Genomic DNA, 16,745 nt, shown 5'->3' on the forward strand with positions numbered 1-16,745 from the left:
AACTCCTACCAGTCATTGCACTGTAGCTCTTTGAATTTAAACACAACTCATACAAACAAATAACAAATATAAATGCTTCTACTGTTGTGTGTGTTAACACAGCCAACCCCCCCCCCCCACGACCCCCCCCCCCTCGCAGATCCATATCTGAGGGGAGTCCTGAAGTCTCTAAGAATTTAGTTCTATCATAAATCTACTCCTTTCTATAATGAAATACAATATTTCAGGCAAAATTGACAGTACTGACATGAGGTAATATTGGTGGAAATGAAAAGTAGCTGCCATTAATAATTGGAGAGTATGAAATTGTGTTCTCAAAGAACAGGTAATCACTGTCTTACTCACGAACTTTAATAGCAATGTATACATATCTGCATTACTTGTTGCAGCTTTAAAGTAGTTTGTTATGTCAAGACTGGAAAAAGAGATCAAACTTCGCACTCTACATATCACTTATCAGAAATGTTAATGTGCTTTTCCTGCTGAGCGTAATTCTGCCTGTGGATCAAAAATACAAAATTGCTGTTGTGTAGGACTAAATTCCTTTAAATGATAGAAACACAATAAAGAAAATCAACATCTTACAAGCTACATGCAAGCTGTGTCTCAACATACAGCATTCAATCGTTTCACACATTCTGGATTTGGTACACCACAATTTGTTGTTGAAAACCTTTTCTGTAAGGAACAATGGAAAGCCATGACAGATGTTTTACCAAGTGAGAAAACTCAGAAAATTACGTCTGGAATAACTCCAATTATAAAATTTTCAATGACACGGCACTGGAAACATACAACTCCGTCATTCTATGCCAATTCTGATGAATTTTGTATAAACAATTGCACATGTTCTGAATAAACACTGGTAAAGTTCAAAGATAATTAATTCAGTATTTCCAGCGATATGGCCATTTGTTTGATTTCACAGCGCAGTTATCAACACTGTACACATTTCTACCAACTTTGAGACATACTATCTCCAGCAATATTTTCTTGAAAGAAACAAAACTAAGCCGTCTTGTACAACTCGAAGCAAAGTCAGCCAAAAACACTGATGCATGGAAGGAAAAAAAGTGAAGTTTAGCTTTTTGTATTTCTGGAAGTAATTGCGAGATACACCTGAAACACTGCATGTAACAACTTAATGATAAAAGGTCTTAAAATTTCATATTCATTCTCCTGCTGCTTTTCTGTAGTTTGAGGACAAAGTTTATGATTTTTCTAGAAAAGCCAAAACTGTTTTTAATTAGAAACACCTTGTTCTAAGCCTCCTAAAAAGTATATCTGGTTTTGAAATTCAAGCATATAACGCCCTAAAAAAGAACAATGTGGATGTGCATCGAAAAGAGGCCCATATTCTGCTGGTACTCAAATTAAACCTGGCATCTTTTATTGTGCTCTACAATTGTTTAGTACTTTCTGTGGAAGATATTGAAACTCTTCATGACTAGAAGTGAGGAAGTCCAAATAACTCACAAAATTTCAAAAAAGGGGGTGTCTTTTGTCACAACTCACCTTGATATGTTTCAGTCGGTTTTTCTGCTGTAAGTACAGAATCAAACTGGTTATAGGTTTCACAATTTAGCTGTGCACTACAAAGGCAGTGAAGATCATGGTAGTAAAGTTGTTGAGTAACATCTGCTGCACACATCACATAAATAGCCTATACGTTTTACATCAGTCAACATTGTGTAAATTTTTGAAGTTCATAGCTGTCTTCCAGGCATTTCTTGGAATGGATTCATGTTATAGAGAACTTAAAACTGTCTTTATTGTGTAATGCTACTGATGTGCCGGTTTAATTCTGGTTTAAGGTACAGCATGCTTTGAATTAGGATAGTTTGCTGTTAATGTGGAATATTAAAGTACTGATTAAAAATTGTATGAATGTTTCATGATCCATGGTGGCTTAACAACTCCTGGTTCCTTTTAAATGACCATCCCCATCACCATAAAGGCAAAGTTCAACAGCAGTGCAACAGCAACCAATAGTGAGTTTCACTACCACAGGTTCCCGAGCCTGCTAAGTGATTCTTTACACAGGATCCTAATCTGATGATACATTTCTGTAAGTGTCACAGGCCAAAGCTACATATAGAAGATTTTTTTTTTTTTAGGATTCTACACTTATGTTTACTTCAAGCTACTTAATTTTTTAGCAGGTTTCATTAATGTGCTGTAGAGTATCATGAGGAAAGCTATATTCCCAGTTACATGATGTCACTGATGGGATTGTTTGAGAATAAATTTTGATAAGACAGAACCCAAAAAGTTACATTTTTCAAATGTGTACCTCAAATTATTAGAGCTGCAACAAAGACAAAGCTACTCTTTTTATTGGATTCCTTATTCTATTTCATTATTTATAAAAAGAATTTTGTCTGCAGAAGACACTTACATGTGAAAGTGGGTCAAAAATTGTCATTTTGGCAGTTTTAGAATAACTGTCAACTTGGCCCCCAATTTTTCAACTACTGGAAAGGAGAAGGATAGCGAAACTTTATAGTCTAAGAATTGTATTGGTAAGTTATTATGTGAAAATTTTCAGATGTATCCCACAATTAATTCTGGAGACGTAAGGAGCTGAACTTCACATTCTTCAAAGACTATTTTTTTGGCCGGCTTTGCTTCAAATTATCTGTATGCAAAGCATTTAGGAAAGCGTTTTCTACTATTTCACTAAAGATAGCGAAAAAGTTGTGCAAGACTGTCTAGTTTTGTTTCTTCCTTTCAAGAAAATATTGCTGGAGATGATATGTCACAAATTTGCCAAAAACTCGTGTGCACTATTGATAGCTGTGGTATGGGGTCAAACAAACGACTATATCTCTGCAAATATTAAACTGTCAAAACTAAACTTTACCAATGTTCACTGGGAACATGTGCAACTGATCACACAAAAATCAGTGATGGCCATGTGGGAAATTTTTCTGAAATTAGACCACTTGTCATTGAATGGCCCACTTATGTAAAGAGAAGAATAGCAAGTAAGAAATTACTTTTCAATTTTCATATAAAAACTGATATCTTACACAGAAAATACACCACAGCAGCATGGTTACACCAAAATTAAACTGACATACCTTCAATACCTGGGGAGTTTTTGCAATGCAAGTTCTCACGTATTTGACACCATCCCCATAATATTTTCTAATTATTTGGCAATAGCTTTTGACCCTTCCACGATTAAATGGTGGTTTAAAACCATTGTACCTAAAAACAAAACACAACAATCAAACATTATTTCTCTTGGTAACTTAAATGTTAATATCACAATAACAGAAATTTGAGAATAGGAATAACAAACGAAAATGAGAAATTTTCTTTTTGATTTGTGTGAATAACAAGCTAGGTGTCTGGTTCCTTCCGCACAGAGCATACTTTTCTGTCACCAGTGTGCTTCCACTTTGTCCCAAATCACTAACTCCAGCCCTGGAACTACAAATAGGCACCATATTGAGCCACAGTTTCCCATTCTGACTCTCCCTAGATAAATTTACACAATCAAAGAACACTCGCTGTCATTTCTTAACTTAATACTTATAATGTTTACTTTATGTCACTCATAATGAATGCTACAGTGGTGAGGTAACTTCACAATGCATGAACTAACACGAAAAGCAACACTAAATGTTCTATGTGCACCCCGAAGCACACGCTAAAAGCATGGCAGCATAATATTATTAACTGGAGCATCAATTGTCGCACTGTCCCTTGACACCACACATTGTCCAACCGTACATTTTCTCACACGTGCACCACTATAGCTGTATTCAGCCATTTAGCATAAATATTTTCCACTTCAATGTAGAAACTACAGTTAATCATTGTTGTTTATTGTTATGTCCAGTCTCATCTTTCAGAAAAATAGGAAATGATAATAGCAATAGTAGTACCAGACTAGAGTAAGAGTAGTAGTAGTAGTAAAACATTTGAAACATACATACATTAATATACTACAAATTTTCAGCATACTCACCCTATTATGTAGAAGGTACCATAAGGGATTATTTGCGGTATAAAGCCATGGGGTTCAGATACCCTGGGATGTTTTAGCAAAGGTGCATAACATTCGTCACCTCTGTGAGAGGAAAATTTAAAAAAATGAATACACAGATTAAGTTTATATTTTAGTTTATATTCACTCTATCTCTTATTACTAAACTAACAGAGCATAAACTTAGCCTGAACAGGATACAGAACCCTCAACATCTCATTCCCACTAATATCTGCAAGTTTTGGAAACTTGCCTCTACTTGACATAACAGTGTTGTTTTATCATTTAAGATGTGCTCCATTGATTCTTTAGAATATTCTATTAAGGGTAGGATACTAGCATATAATTGCTCAAACTATTCTGTTAATTTCTTACATTTGGAACAGTATTAAAAATCACATCTCATTATAACGGACTAGGAATATAGTCCAAACAAAAAAATCGTATAATTAAAAACTATTTCCTTACAAAAATTGCATTCTGTAATAACTTAAAAGACTGAAATGTCTAAACAACAACATCTTAAAAATATGGAAAAAAACATTAGAAACAGTTTAAACTACTGGACTATCTCACCAAGCTGCTGGGTACCTGATTCACTGACATTACAATTCAACCATCAGTGGCCTAAAATCCCACTATGTCATCCTAAGAATAGCATTGGAACAGCTTCTGACAACACAGTCAAATAAGCAGTTGACATTCACTTCAATAACAGTGTCAGTGAAAGACTTCTCCACATACTGGTGTGTGTGTGTGTGTGTGTGTGTGTGTGTGTGTGTGTGTGTGCGCGCGTGTGTGTGTGTGTGTGTGTGAGGGGGGGGGGGGGGGCAGAGATACAAAAGCTCCTTATCAGAAAATTGCACGAGATACTATCCCCCAACACAAAAAGTCCAAATACAGTCTCTGAAGGCACAAGAAATGATAGCAAAGTTCAAGATTTTAAACATGGCTGCAGCAGCAACTGTTAAAATTCTTCACAATAAAGGATGGCAGCCAAAAACAGTTGCAGGATAGAATTTTTTTATTAAAAAAAAGAAGAATTTTAATAAAAAAATTCTATCCTGCAACTGTTTTTGGCTGCCATCCTTTATTGTGAAGATAGCAAAGTTTATTAATGACCAAAGTAAATTCTTGAATGTCCTTAACAAAGACTGTACGGTAAGTTTTCCTCACTACTGACCAATGATACAATAGGAAGAATGACATCACAACTTTTCAAAAGTTGCCTGAGAAAATATTTCCGCTCAAATATTTTTAAAAAGTTAGAAGGCAATACAAAGAACTCCCCCCCCCCTTCCCCTCCCCTCCAACCCCATAAACCCTGGACCTTGGCGTCGGTGGGGTGGCTTGTGTGCCTCAGCGATACAGATAGCCGTACCCTAGGTGCAACCACAAAGGAGGGCTATCTGCTGAGAGGCCAGATAAATGTGTGGTGCCTGACGAAAGGTAGCATCCTTCGCAGTAGTTGTAGGGGGCAGCACTCAGGATGATTGACTGATCTGGCCTTTTAACACAACCAAAACGGCCTTGCTGTACTGGTACTGCTAATGACTGAAAAGCAAGGGGAAACAGTAGCAGTAATTTCAGCTGAGGGCATGCAGCTCTACTTTATGGTTAAATGATGGCATTCTTTTGGGTAAGGTATTCCAGAGGTATTCAGGGGACAGAAATAAGACTGGCAAGCCACAGATTAGCAAGTGTAATATTACATCCCTTAATCAAGCAGGTAGCTTAGAAAATTAAAAGAGGGAAATGGACAGGATGAAGTTACATATAATGGGAATTAGTGAAGCTTGATGGCAGGAGGAACAGGACTTCCAATCAGGTGAACACAGGATTACAAATAAAAAGTGAAATAGGGATAATGCAGGAGTGGGCTTAATAATGAATAAGAAAATAGGAATGTGGGTAAGCTACCATGAACAGCATAGTGAATGTGTTGTAGTCAAAGGAAGCCCACACCTACCTCAGTAGTACAATTTTATATGGCAGCTAACTCTACAGATGAAGAGATTGAAGAAATGTATGATGGGATAAAGGAAATTGTTCAGATAGTCAAGGGACATGAAAATTTAATGGTGATGGGGGACTGAAATTCGATAGCAGGGAAAGGAAAGGAAGGAAACATAGTAGGTGAATATGGGCTGCGGGAAAGGAGTGAAAGAGTAAACTACCTTGTAGAATTTTGCACAGAGCATCAATGTAATGATCACTAACAATTTTAAATAATCATAAAAGAAGGTTGTCTACGTGTAAGAGACCTGGAGATACTGGAAGGTTCCAGACTGATTACATAATGGGTAGAAAGAGATTTAGGAACCAGATTTTAACTTGTAAGGCATTTCCTGGGACAGATTTAGACTGATCACAATTTATTGGTTATGAACTGTTGATTCAAACTGAAGAAAATGCAAAACGATAGGAAACTAAAGCGATGGGAGCTGGATAAGTTGAAGAGCATTTGAACATAATGGACAGGTTCTTGAAAGGTGGACAGAAGATGAACATCAACAAAAGCAACAGAAGGATAATGGAATGTTGTCTAATTAAATCAGGTGAAGCTAAAAGAATTAGATTAGGGAATGAGACACTTAAAGTAGCAGATGAGCTTTGCTATTTGGACAGTAAAGTAATCGATGATGGTTGAAGTACAGAAGGTATAAAAAGCAGAGTGGCAATAGCAAGAAAAGCAATTCCGAAGAAGAGGCATTCGTTACCATTGAATACAGATTTAAGTGTTAGGAAGTCTTCTCTGAAAGTATTTGTCTAGAGTGTTGCCATGTATGAAAGTGAAAAATGAACAATAAACAGTTTAGAGAAAAAGAAAGTACCAGCTTTCGAAATTTGGTGCTAGAGAAGAACGCTGAAGATCAGATGGGTTGACCACATAACTAATGAGGAGGTACTGAACAGAATAGGGAGACACGTAATTTTTGGCACAGACTGACCAAAAGATGAGATCAGTTGATGGGACACATTCTGAGACACCAAGAGATCACCAATTTAGTACTGGAGGGAAGTGTGGTCGGAGGGGCAAGAGTAAAAATTGTAAACGGAGATTGAGAGATGAAAACAGTAAGGAGATTGAGAAAGACGTAGGTTGTACTACTTATTCAGAGACAAAGAGGTTCGCACAGGATATAGTAGCTTGGAGAGCTGCATCAAATCAGTCTTCTGACTGAATACAAGAACTATTTTCTCTTTCAACAGAGCTGACTCATTCACTACAGTTTTTTAAACAAAAACTGTTTCATCAATTTATGTTGTTGTTTATCCGGAGTGTGAGCTCTTCTTGGCTCAGGCACTGCAAAATCATTGTTTTTGCTTTCAGATATTTAGCCTCTTTTGTGGGAGACGGCTGACACAAAAAATATACAAGTGCCATGCAATGTTTGCAAAGTGCAATAAAAACATAGCAAACAAAAAAATTACAATTAAGAAGGCATAAAGCACAAAACTCACTTTCATAACATAAATGAACATTGTGAGAATAGGCTAACTTACAATGTCAGCTGACAAATTCAGATGAAGCCACCCACCCCCCACTCCCTATACAGTCAATCCCAAAACTTTTCTGAGAATCCTCGGTGCTGAAGTCCCGTTCTAACGATTTTTCCTTATCAAGTATCAAATTAACAGTGCCATTCATATTTATTAACATTAGGCTAAATTTAGCACAAATAAACTTGTAACTGCCACATTGCATGGATTCCAGAATTTAATATTTCCTTACAGAAAACCTTTATCTGGACAAGTGTTTGAACCATCACCTTTCTGAACTGAATACAATTTCAGTGTCTTACTACAGCATCACAATGCATTGGTGGCTCTTCATTGCAATTACCAAGCAGTAAGCCAAGAGGCAAAAAGAAAGTATCAGCTGAAAGGTTAAGTTTTTCCTTTGACAAGTTACTGCACACTGGAAACAAGCTATTTATGCAACAACTAAAATAATTTTCATTTCTAAAACATGCACACATACGATTTCAACATGGAGCAGAGATTGGTAATTTGCTTTAAATGTTCACAACTGTAAAATTTTGCACTTTGCAAAACAAAAAACCTGATATCTATGACTATAATATCAAAGAGACACTGTTAGAATCAGTGTACTCATACAAATACCCGAGGTAACACTTTGTAGGTATATGAAATGGAATGATCACATAGTTCAGTCATGGATAAAGTAGGTGGTAGACTTTGGTTTACTGGTAGAAAACTGGGGAACTGCAATCATTCTACAATAGAGATTGTTACATATCACTTGTGCGAGAGAGAAGGGCAGCACAAATGGTCACAGGTTTCTTTAACCTGTGGGAGAGTGTCATGTAGATACTGAAGGAGCTGAACTGGAAGACTGTTGAGAACAGAAACTATCCCAAGAAAGTCTATTAACAACATTTCAAGAACCAGCTTTAAATGATTACTCTAGGCATATACTACAACCTCTTACGTATTCCTTACATAAGGATCTTGAGGATATTTGATTTGAATAATTACTGTACAAACACACACTGCCATGCATCTCGCAGTGGTTTGCAGAGTATAGATTTAGATGTACATGTAGATTGTTCAAAATGTGTCAGTTTGTTAAAAACCATTTTTTTAATGTATACACTGTACTTTTATACAACCTCCAGCTCTCATTTTGATGCCACGCTCTTGGCTATCTATAGAAATTTACTCTAATGAGTAAAGGAAAATATTAAAACAATGTTGAGCGAAGTTGAGATTAGGAATGTCTGATTCTATAATATAAGAGTCATTATCAGATGATTTTCTTCTTGTCCATAAACAATCTTATCTGCATATTTCAAGCCCAAGGAATAAAAAAAGCAAACACAATGTAGGCATAAAGAAGAGGACACAGTATGTATTAATATTCCACATCATTATGAACAAACATTTTTAACTGCAACAAGTTGAAAACATCAGTTTGCATGTACAGAGGAGGTAGGGGAGTGGGATGCAGCTGGAGAAAAAAAATGAATAAGTGTATCAGCTTCCAGAAAAATTTAAACAGCACAGCTTGCCACGAACAGAAAGGATAACATCTAAATAGGATTTCACTCTCGACTTACACAGCTTTTTTTCTTCTTCAGTAAATCAAATAATATGCAGATATCAAAAGAGCTTTTATCTAGACAGAGCTGATATATATAACTGTAACATGTTTATAATACACATACACAATTTGCACCAAATAAAGATCATACCTCCTTTTTTCAGCTACTGGTATACTCGAATGTTGAATTTTCAGTGCAGTAGTTACTGGTTCCTGAAACATACTGAGGAAACACAGATAGGTTAATGTAGAGGTCTAAAGACTCCAAAGGAAAGTACACTTAGCTTCATGAACAATAGTGGCAGCAAAATGAGTTAATGAGATGAATGAAATGTAGATCTTAGTGATTACGGCAAGATGACCTAAATACAAAACAAAATCAAAAATTTATACTTTTTAAAGAAAAAAGAATACCTGCTAAGAAAAAATTGCAGTTGTTAAGGACAGTAAGCTGCTTTCAAATGACATTATTTAATGCTTTGAAGTTATATATGTAGGCAATCTTAACATCACTAAACTGTTGTAAAATTTATGATAGTGGTTAGTATCTCTTCATGGTTCCTGCTAGTCTTGACAGACAAGCAACATGCGCTACTGGGTACCTTCATGGCGAACATTGTTAACAATGGCAGAATTCATAATTTTAGATAACATTACTGAGAAGCAGCAATCTGTCAGTTAAGTAAAATTCATAAAAACAGTCTCGTCTGGTGTCAACACAGCTGTTCCAAACGTCATCGTCAGCCCAACTCCAGCAGTTTGCTGACACTGGTGCTCCTGTACATATTACAAACATTTAGAAATGGTGTGCTTGTTTTCTCACATGCAGCATATTTGTTTTATCACTTAGAATTTACCTAGTTTTGCATCTTGGGTAAAGTGGCAAGCAGTCACAGTTAGAAGACTGTTAGTTCATAAGACACTGGCTCTCTTCAGTGCTAATCTTATCTTTTCATACTGAAAACAGCACAATACGGTTGGTGCTGAGTTTGATTTTTTTTACACAAATATTGGGTGATTTACTCCAAGGAGCTGGTAAACACACAGACAATGGGCAGTTTAGTGAAGATGAAGATTTTCTTCATGAAGATACTGTTGGGTGTACAGATGACAGTGATACAAAGCCAGACTTTGAAGCAGCAAATGAGGAAAACAGGGAATCGAAGAATCTGTGGGTGACCATGGAGAAGGTGGACATTTCAACCAAGGAACCCAGCACCATCTTCTTACCAAGTATGTGATGATTCTGGTACTGAAAATGATGAATTGACTTCAGATTCTATAATAGTTTGTCAAATAAGTGGTTTATCAGGGATAGAAATGGGCAGGTTCTGTCTATAAAGCCTATAAAAGTTTGCACGGTAGCACATAATATATGAAACGTATTATGCTTTTCAACCAGGTGGTGTCTGAAGTGCCAAAACTGGAAACACACCGAACGACTGTTTTTGTCAGTTTGTAGATGATAAAACCACTGTGATATCAGTAAGTTTGCCAGCAGAAAATTGATTTAGTAGCTCCTAATTATAAGGTTGCCTATAAAACCATTTTTCACATAACAAAAGAAGAAATCAAATATCTGCTGGAGTCATCATCATTGACAGCTGTCATAAAAGACCATCATTTAGCAAAACAGGAGAGGAAATCTGCCTTATGCAAGACACTTTGTCATTCTGTTTTTACCAAGACATGTTTCAGCACTTTTTGTCTATCTTCAGTGAGTTTGTTTAATTTCCTTCCACAAAATTGTTGCATGAGACTTTAAAGAAATTTGTTGTACAAAATATTTACATTTGTAGAAGGAGTGATTGTCAAAAATAAATAAACAAACACATGTCGTTTGCAAATTGCAAAACATTATTTTATTTTTCTCTTTATTATGAATTTCCAACTGAGAAGCACTATGTATCACATTGTTTAGCATACTACTTACAGCTATTGACTTTGTGGTGTCTTTAATTTGCTTGTGTAAAGGCAACATGATTATTTATTGTGCATTTATGGTTACACATTAATTTTCTACAATTTGTTCAACAAGCACAGAGTTTTCGGTACCATTACATGTTGGTGTGGCTGTGTAATGTTCATTTGTTTCATGACATGCAGACATGCATCCAAGTGTAAATACACTGTAAACAATTAGTCATCTGTAGTAAAACAGACGAAATGCACAGCCAAAATCATGTGGCTGGAGCAAGAAATTCAGTCTCTGAATTCTGAGGTTCCTTTTAGAGTATGCTGATGCATTAGCTCCATACTTGACAACCGTTCGCTCGACGAAAGATCCATACCCAAAGACTGGAAAGTTGCACAGGTCACACCAATATTCAAGAAAGGTAGTAGGAGTAATCCACTTAATTACAGGCCCATATCATTAATGTCGATATGCAGCATGATTCTGCTTTCCTGCTCACACTCAATATTCACAGATGTAACCCAACAAACGCTGAAACAGACGTAAAAATCCTAAAAACTAACAACAGCCTACACCAAAATTTTAACAATAGAAGAAAACTATTGCATTCAAAAATCAATAGCCCAAGGAAAGTAAGTGCTAAACGAATACATACCATTGCACAATAAAATAAAAATAACACCTATTCAAAACTCCAAATCTGCTCATTATCAACAATAGAATAACACCTACCCAAAACTGTTCAGGATCAGCCTCTAAAATCAAATTCCCTTCTACTCATACTGTACACACCATTCACTCTACATGCTTATAAACAACTCCCCCCCCCCCACCCCTTTGGAAACACAAACTAAGTACAAAAAATGTAAACAATGCTTCAAATCTACACGCCAATCCCAAACAAACATGAAACAAATGAACACTATGCAGCCACAACAACACGTAACACTGGCAAAAAATCTGTCTTGGTGAACAAATCACTGAAAATTGAAGTGTTAATGACAAAAGTGCAAGAAATATGCCTGTTAATTGTACACAAACAAAATAAAAACACCACACCATCAAAAACTGTAAATAACACACCAAGAAACTATTTTTGGTTGGAATGCATAAAAAAACAGAAAAATAAAATAATGTTTTGCTGTTTGCAGATGACAAGCTGTAGATTGTGTAGTAAACCCAAAGTTACGACCAAACATATCCAATAGCTTCATGTGAGGACTGTAAACAAATGCATACATTCAGTTATATTTCCAAATGTACTACAATATTACAAATATTATTACAATATCATTTTGCAAATGTAAATATTTTGTACCAAAAGTTTCTTTAAAGTTTAAAGTGTAATAATTTTGCACAAGAAAAATAACAAACGCACTGATGATAGCACAAAAACTGCTGAAACACACCCGGGTGAAAAAACTATGAAAGTTTCTTAACAAGCATGGAAAAAACAAGAACTGCACATTCACAAGATGATCATCATTTAGCAGTAAGAGTGTTGTTTGACACTAATCTTTGTGGCACAAATATACATCTGTAATGAGTGGCAATAGGTTTGAATTTATCTTGAACTGTCTGATGATCCAGATGCCCAAAAGCCACACACTCTTGCACCAACCAGAGAAACAGGGAATGTTCTCACTGAAAACCAGGATCTTTTGTAACTGTGTGTGAACAGCTGATTGTATTTCATGGCAAATGCCCCCTAAGACAGCAAACCAAATAAGACGTAAAAGTAGTTGTCGTTTTGATGTATCTGCAAAAAATATGTTCAATGCAAACCCATATGTCAGGAAAGCAATTAACTACCTTGGTCTGCCACAAGCAGAATATATTCTCAAAGAACTGACAAAACCCATCCATCATTCAAACAGGAAAGTGATAATGGATAAATGGTTCCAAATGTGTTCACTTAGCACCTGAACTGCAAAAATCGCCATTCAAGTTCACACTTTCAGGGATACTTTATACCAACTAATAAGAGATTCCTACTGAAATGCTGAACTCCAAAGCCATACCATTAGGAAACTCAATGTTCTGTTCTAAGCATGAAAAAAACATGTAAACAAAACAAGCATAAGAGAATTTTTGTTGTCGGTAGCTAATGACAATATGGACTTGAATCAGAGTTCTAACAAGTCCATAAATGGAACGGCATTGAACACACCAGGCATCCAATATGAACAATGGCACAAAATATGCAAGACTCTGGGAACTTCACCTGGGTAGCAACAGCAGAACCTACAACCACCTTAAGAGAGTATGCTTATTTTCTCCTTTAAGCAAAGGAAGTATGACGACTTTTGTAACCACAGTTCAAGAACAATTTGTTCAGAACACCAAGCTAGGTATCACAGACTGTAATAATTGTGTCCAATAATTTATTACTCATACACCACATAAATCAATATTTCTTTTCTAAAAGCATTCTGAGAAGTAACATTGATGTTCTAGGTATAAAATAGGATATTTCGTACTTACACATGTGTAACATAGTATTTCAAATCTAATACTTGTAATTAACTAGTGCATAACTTATCAATTATGATTTCCTTTGAATAAAATTAGTAGTAAAGGTTACAATAGTTTAGTAGTAACAACATTTTCTCCACTTTAGTGATCTAGGGTTAGATACGGCTGGTCCAAAATACGATAATATTATACACATCTGGTATTCTTGTGCACACTACAAACAGAAGGACAAGGTCTCAAAAATGGGCGAGGGGGGGGGGAGGGGAGATACATGTGTATAACTTGTATTTTTCTATGGGAAATATTTGTAGAAGATTTATGGCATGAAACTCATCTTGCTGTGAACTACAAAAAATTCTTTGGTTTTTTTTTCTATTTTTAATAATAGAAAGTCAGCCAAGAATGGATAGGAAGTGTTTACAATTAGGCCTACTACTGAATATTTATATTTGACACTAATACAAAAATAATGTGTACACAAAAGAGAATCAATGTTTTCCTTAAGATCAATAGGACCATTAAATGCAAAGCCGAACCCCCTTCTGACATTTCTCTCCTCAAACGTAACATGAAGAATTGCAATTTTCCCCATCATGTCACTCTTATTAACAAGAGAAATGACTTTCTTGTTTAATAACCATTTCGATCTTGTTCACAGACTTCACATGCATAACTTCTACATCATTTTTCCAGTACTTCTCTATGGTGCAGACATATCTGTAACTGTATGAATTCCTTTTCTCCTTGATATTTAAGCTAAGATACATGCTCTTCCACCTACAAGTGCAGAATTAAGAATCAATTATTACAATAGAATCGGATGCAGATTCCCATGCATGCTGTTGTCACTATTCAGCGATGTCTTAATCAGAGTCAACTCGTCAATTTTCTTTCTCTGTCATACAACTGACACAGCTTAGATCACATGCATAGCTTCCTGCTCATCTGCTTTTAGCTTGCTCCTTTGTGTTTGGAGAATGTTTGCAGTATTACTCTGAGGTTATTACCTATAACAATGGGTCTATCTAACTATACTTGGTCACAAATCCGTCAGTTGGTCTTTCTCGTTAATTCTCTGAAAGAATAAGTGCTAAAAATTTGCTGAAGATCCTCTGCTACAAACAGTTTGCATTTCTTCTAGCAGAATCACCAGCTTCAACCTCAGATCCACCACAGCAAAGCAACATTGCATAATCTTCAGAAATAATTTGAGCCTGATCAAGACCACCACCAGTGACATTTATGGAGTAATTTGATTTCTTTGTGTATTGTATCCCTGAACTTTTTCAGGATCAAGCTGATGAACATGATACTGAGATCTAACATGAGGGCAAAGTACTATGTTACTGAAGCCCGAAATTATATTTTTACACTTCGAAGGACATGGTCATATACTTTGCAGTTAAGACACGGAAATTCTGATTTAGAGGATGTTCTCCAATTGCTTTTTTGCCACTGAATCAACTCAATAGCCCAAACACACTTGAATGGCTTGAAGCAACACTTATCTGAAGGGTTGCAGCTGGTCAGTTGTGTGTGGTGGAAGTTTCACAATTGCAACTTCCTTATTCACTTTATTATTTACTTTCGGATCTAACTAATTAAGGTTCCCATCCAACAATAAGTAAAAAATTAGGAAAGCTCTCTTTTATAGTACCATTAATAAAATGTGACTGGTACCAGTACTTAAAAGAGTCCAGCATAGTCTATATTCTCTTTTATATTACTGTCAATAGCATGAAGAAATAGAGATGGCTTCATAATGATCTCCATATAATACGTGTGGCTATAATGAATAATCCCGCAGACAGGGCACAATTTTCTATGTATGTAACGCAAAGCCAATATTTTCACAAATCCGGCAAACAAATAATGACTGACTGTTCCAAAGCTATAACAGCTGGATTACTTGTGATATTTATGGTTTTCTTACGAACAGTCTCAGTATACCATTTTTTACAAAATTTTTGATGCCTCGTTTTCATGAGAACTGGAGCTATATATTTTAAAGTAGGTTTACCTTATCGGCAGGTGCACGCCATTCACGAGTAGACTATATTCAAACTACATCAGCTGAACAATAAATGCGTGGCCGGAGAATAACATAACTGGAAAAAAATTCGCAGCAACCTTCTCAACATGTTGCGCACATAACATTTGAAATTCCTTTCCTGTATTCTTCGACATTTGCAAATCGTTTGTTTACATTCATTATGGGCTCTCCGGTATTGTATTTCCAGTGCTCAGACACCAGCAGACAACCATTCAAAACACTAATTTAAAATGAACTCTTAGCAGTATGTAACCAGAAAAAGAAACACTATCACCAACGTTCACAAAGCCCAAATAAAAAGCACACGCATGTACTACTAAAAAAATTATTTCATACCCGAACAAATCAAATGCCGTACGGTAAACGAGTGCTAATCATTGTAAATTACGAGCACTATCATCTTCGTAACATATTTTCATAAAATAAAACAATAACGGAAAGCTGTTTGAGAAAACGCCCTATCTTTCCTCATTGTGCACTACAGAAGAAAACAAAGTCATATATTTTCGCCAGCACATCTTCCGTAAATCAAAGTTGACCATGACACATAGTACACGCAAATTCAATCCAATACAGCAGATAATACACTTACAACGACCCTCTTCTGTTCATTCTCACAATGTGTTTCCAGTTTCTACGTCTGCACTCCGGAGCTAACAACCGAACAGCGGCCTTGCAGCTTCGTCTCCCACCGAATGCCTACGAATACAGCCGAACTTGATAGCAAGTAGCAAAGGCTTTCCCGCCCTTCCGAAGTACCCGTTCGTCCCTGGAATGGTTTACTGTTCACTCGGTGGCGCAAGTGTATCTTGCGGGGCCACGTTAAATATGCAACACGTTTCAGTAAGAGTAAACCAGTTTTTGAGTGATTCGCATATTGCAAAGGATACGATTGCACTAGAACACATGATGCACGTTCTTTCTTCCAAAATGTAAACTGATGTCAGCACGTGTAGGAAAACAGTCCGAATATTCGAGGACGATAAATAAAATAACAGAAAAATAAAAAAAACTAATATAATTCCATATATTTATCTCAAATTACAAGCTGTACTTTGAGGCTTTATTGAGGTAACTGAGTAGGTATTATTTTACATAGGTACTCGTGCCAAGAGAAGTAACGCATTCATGCTTTACGAACAATGATGTGAGCATCTTGTGTAGTGGGGAGAGAACAGTCACGATCCAATCGCAGTTCTTTCTCTGGAGCCACGTGCCGTCCTTTTTTATTTTTTTG

At 36.2% G+C, this 16,745-nt stretch overlaps 1 protein-coding gene across 3 annotated transcripts in view; it reads right to left on the reverse strand.

Moving 5' to 3' along the window:
- Window positions 1–16,189, reverse strand: part of LOC124800121 (protein pellino-like) — a 165,057-nt gene extending 148,868 nt beyond the window's left edge. For 2 of the 3 annotated variants that reach the window (XM_047262973.1, XM_047262971.1), the window contains exons 1-4: window positions 16,101–16,189; window positions 9,217–9,288; window positions 3,980–4,081; window positions 3,084–3,213 (exon numbers count right to left, since the gene is read on the reverse strand). In XM_047262973.1, coding sequence (XP_047118929.1) covers window positions 3,084–3,213; window positions 3,980–4,081; window positions 9,217–9,288; window positions 16,101–16,120 — 324 coding nt within the window. In that variant the 5' untranslated portion in view covers window positions 16,121–16,189. Of the gene's footprint in view, window positions 1–3,083; window positions 3,214–3,979; window positions 4,082–9,216; window positions 9,289–15,475; window positions 15,755–16,100 lie in introns of those variants that run through there. The other variant, XM_047262972.1, reaches the window with a different exon arrangement.
- Between the last annotated feature and the right edge of the window lie 556 nt (window positions 16,190–16,745).

This window comes from Schistocerca piceifrons, chromosome 1, assembly GCF_021461385.2.
Source record: "Schistocerca piceifrons isolate TAMUIC-IGC-003096 chromosome 1, iqSchPice1.1, whole genome shotgun sequence".
NCBI lineage: Eukaryota > Metazoa > Arthropoda > Insecta > Orthoptera > Acrididae > Schistocerca > Schistocerca piceifrons.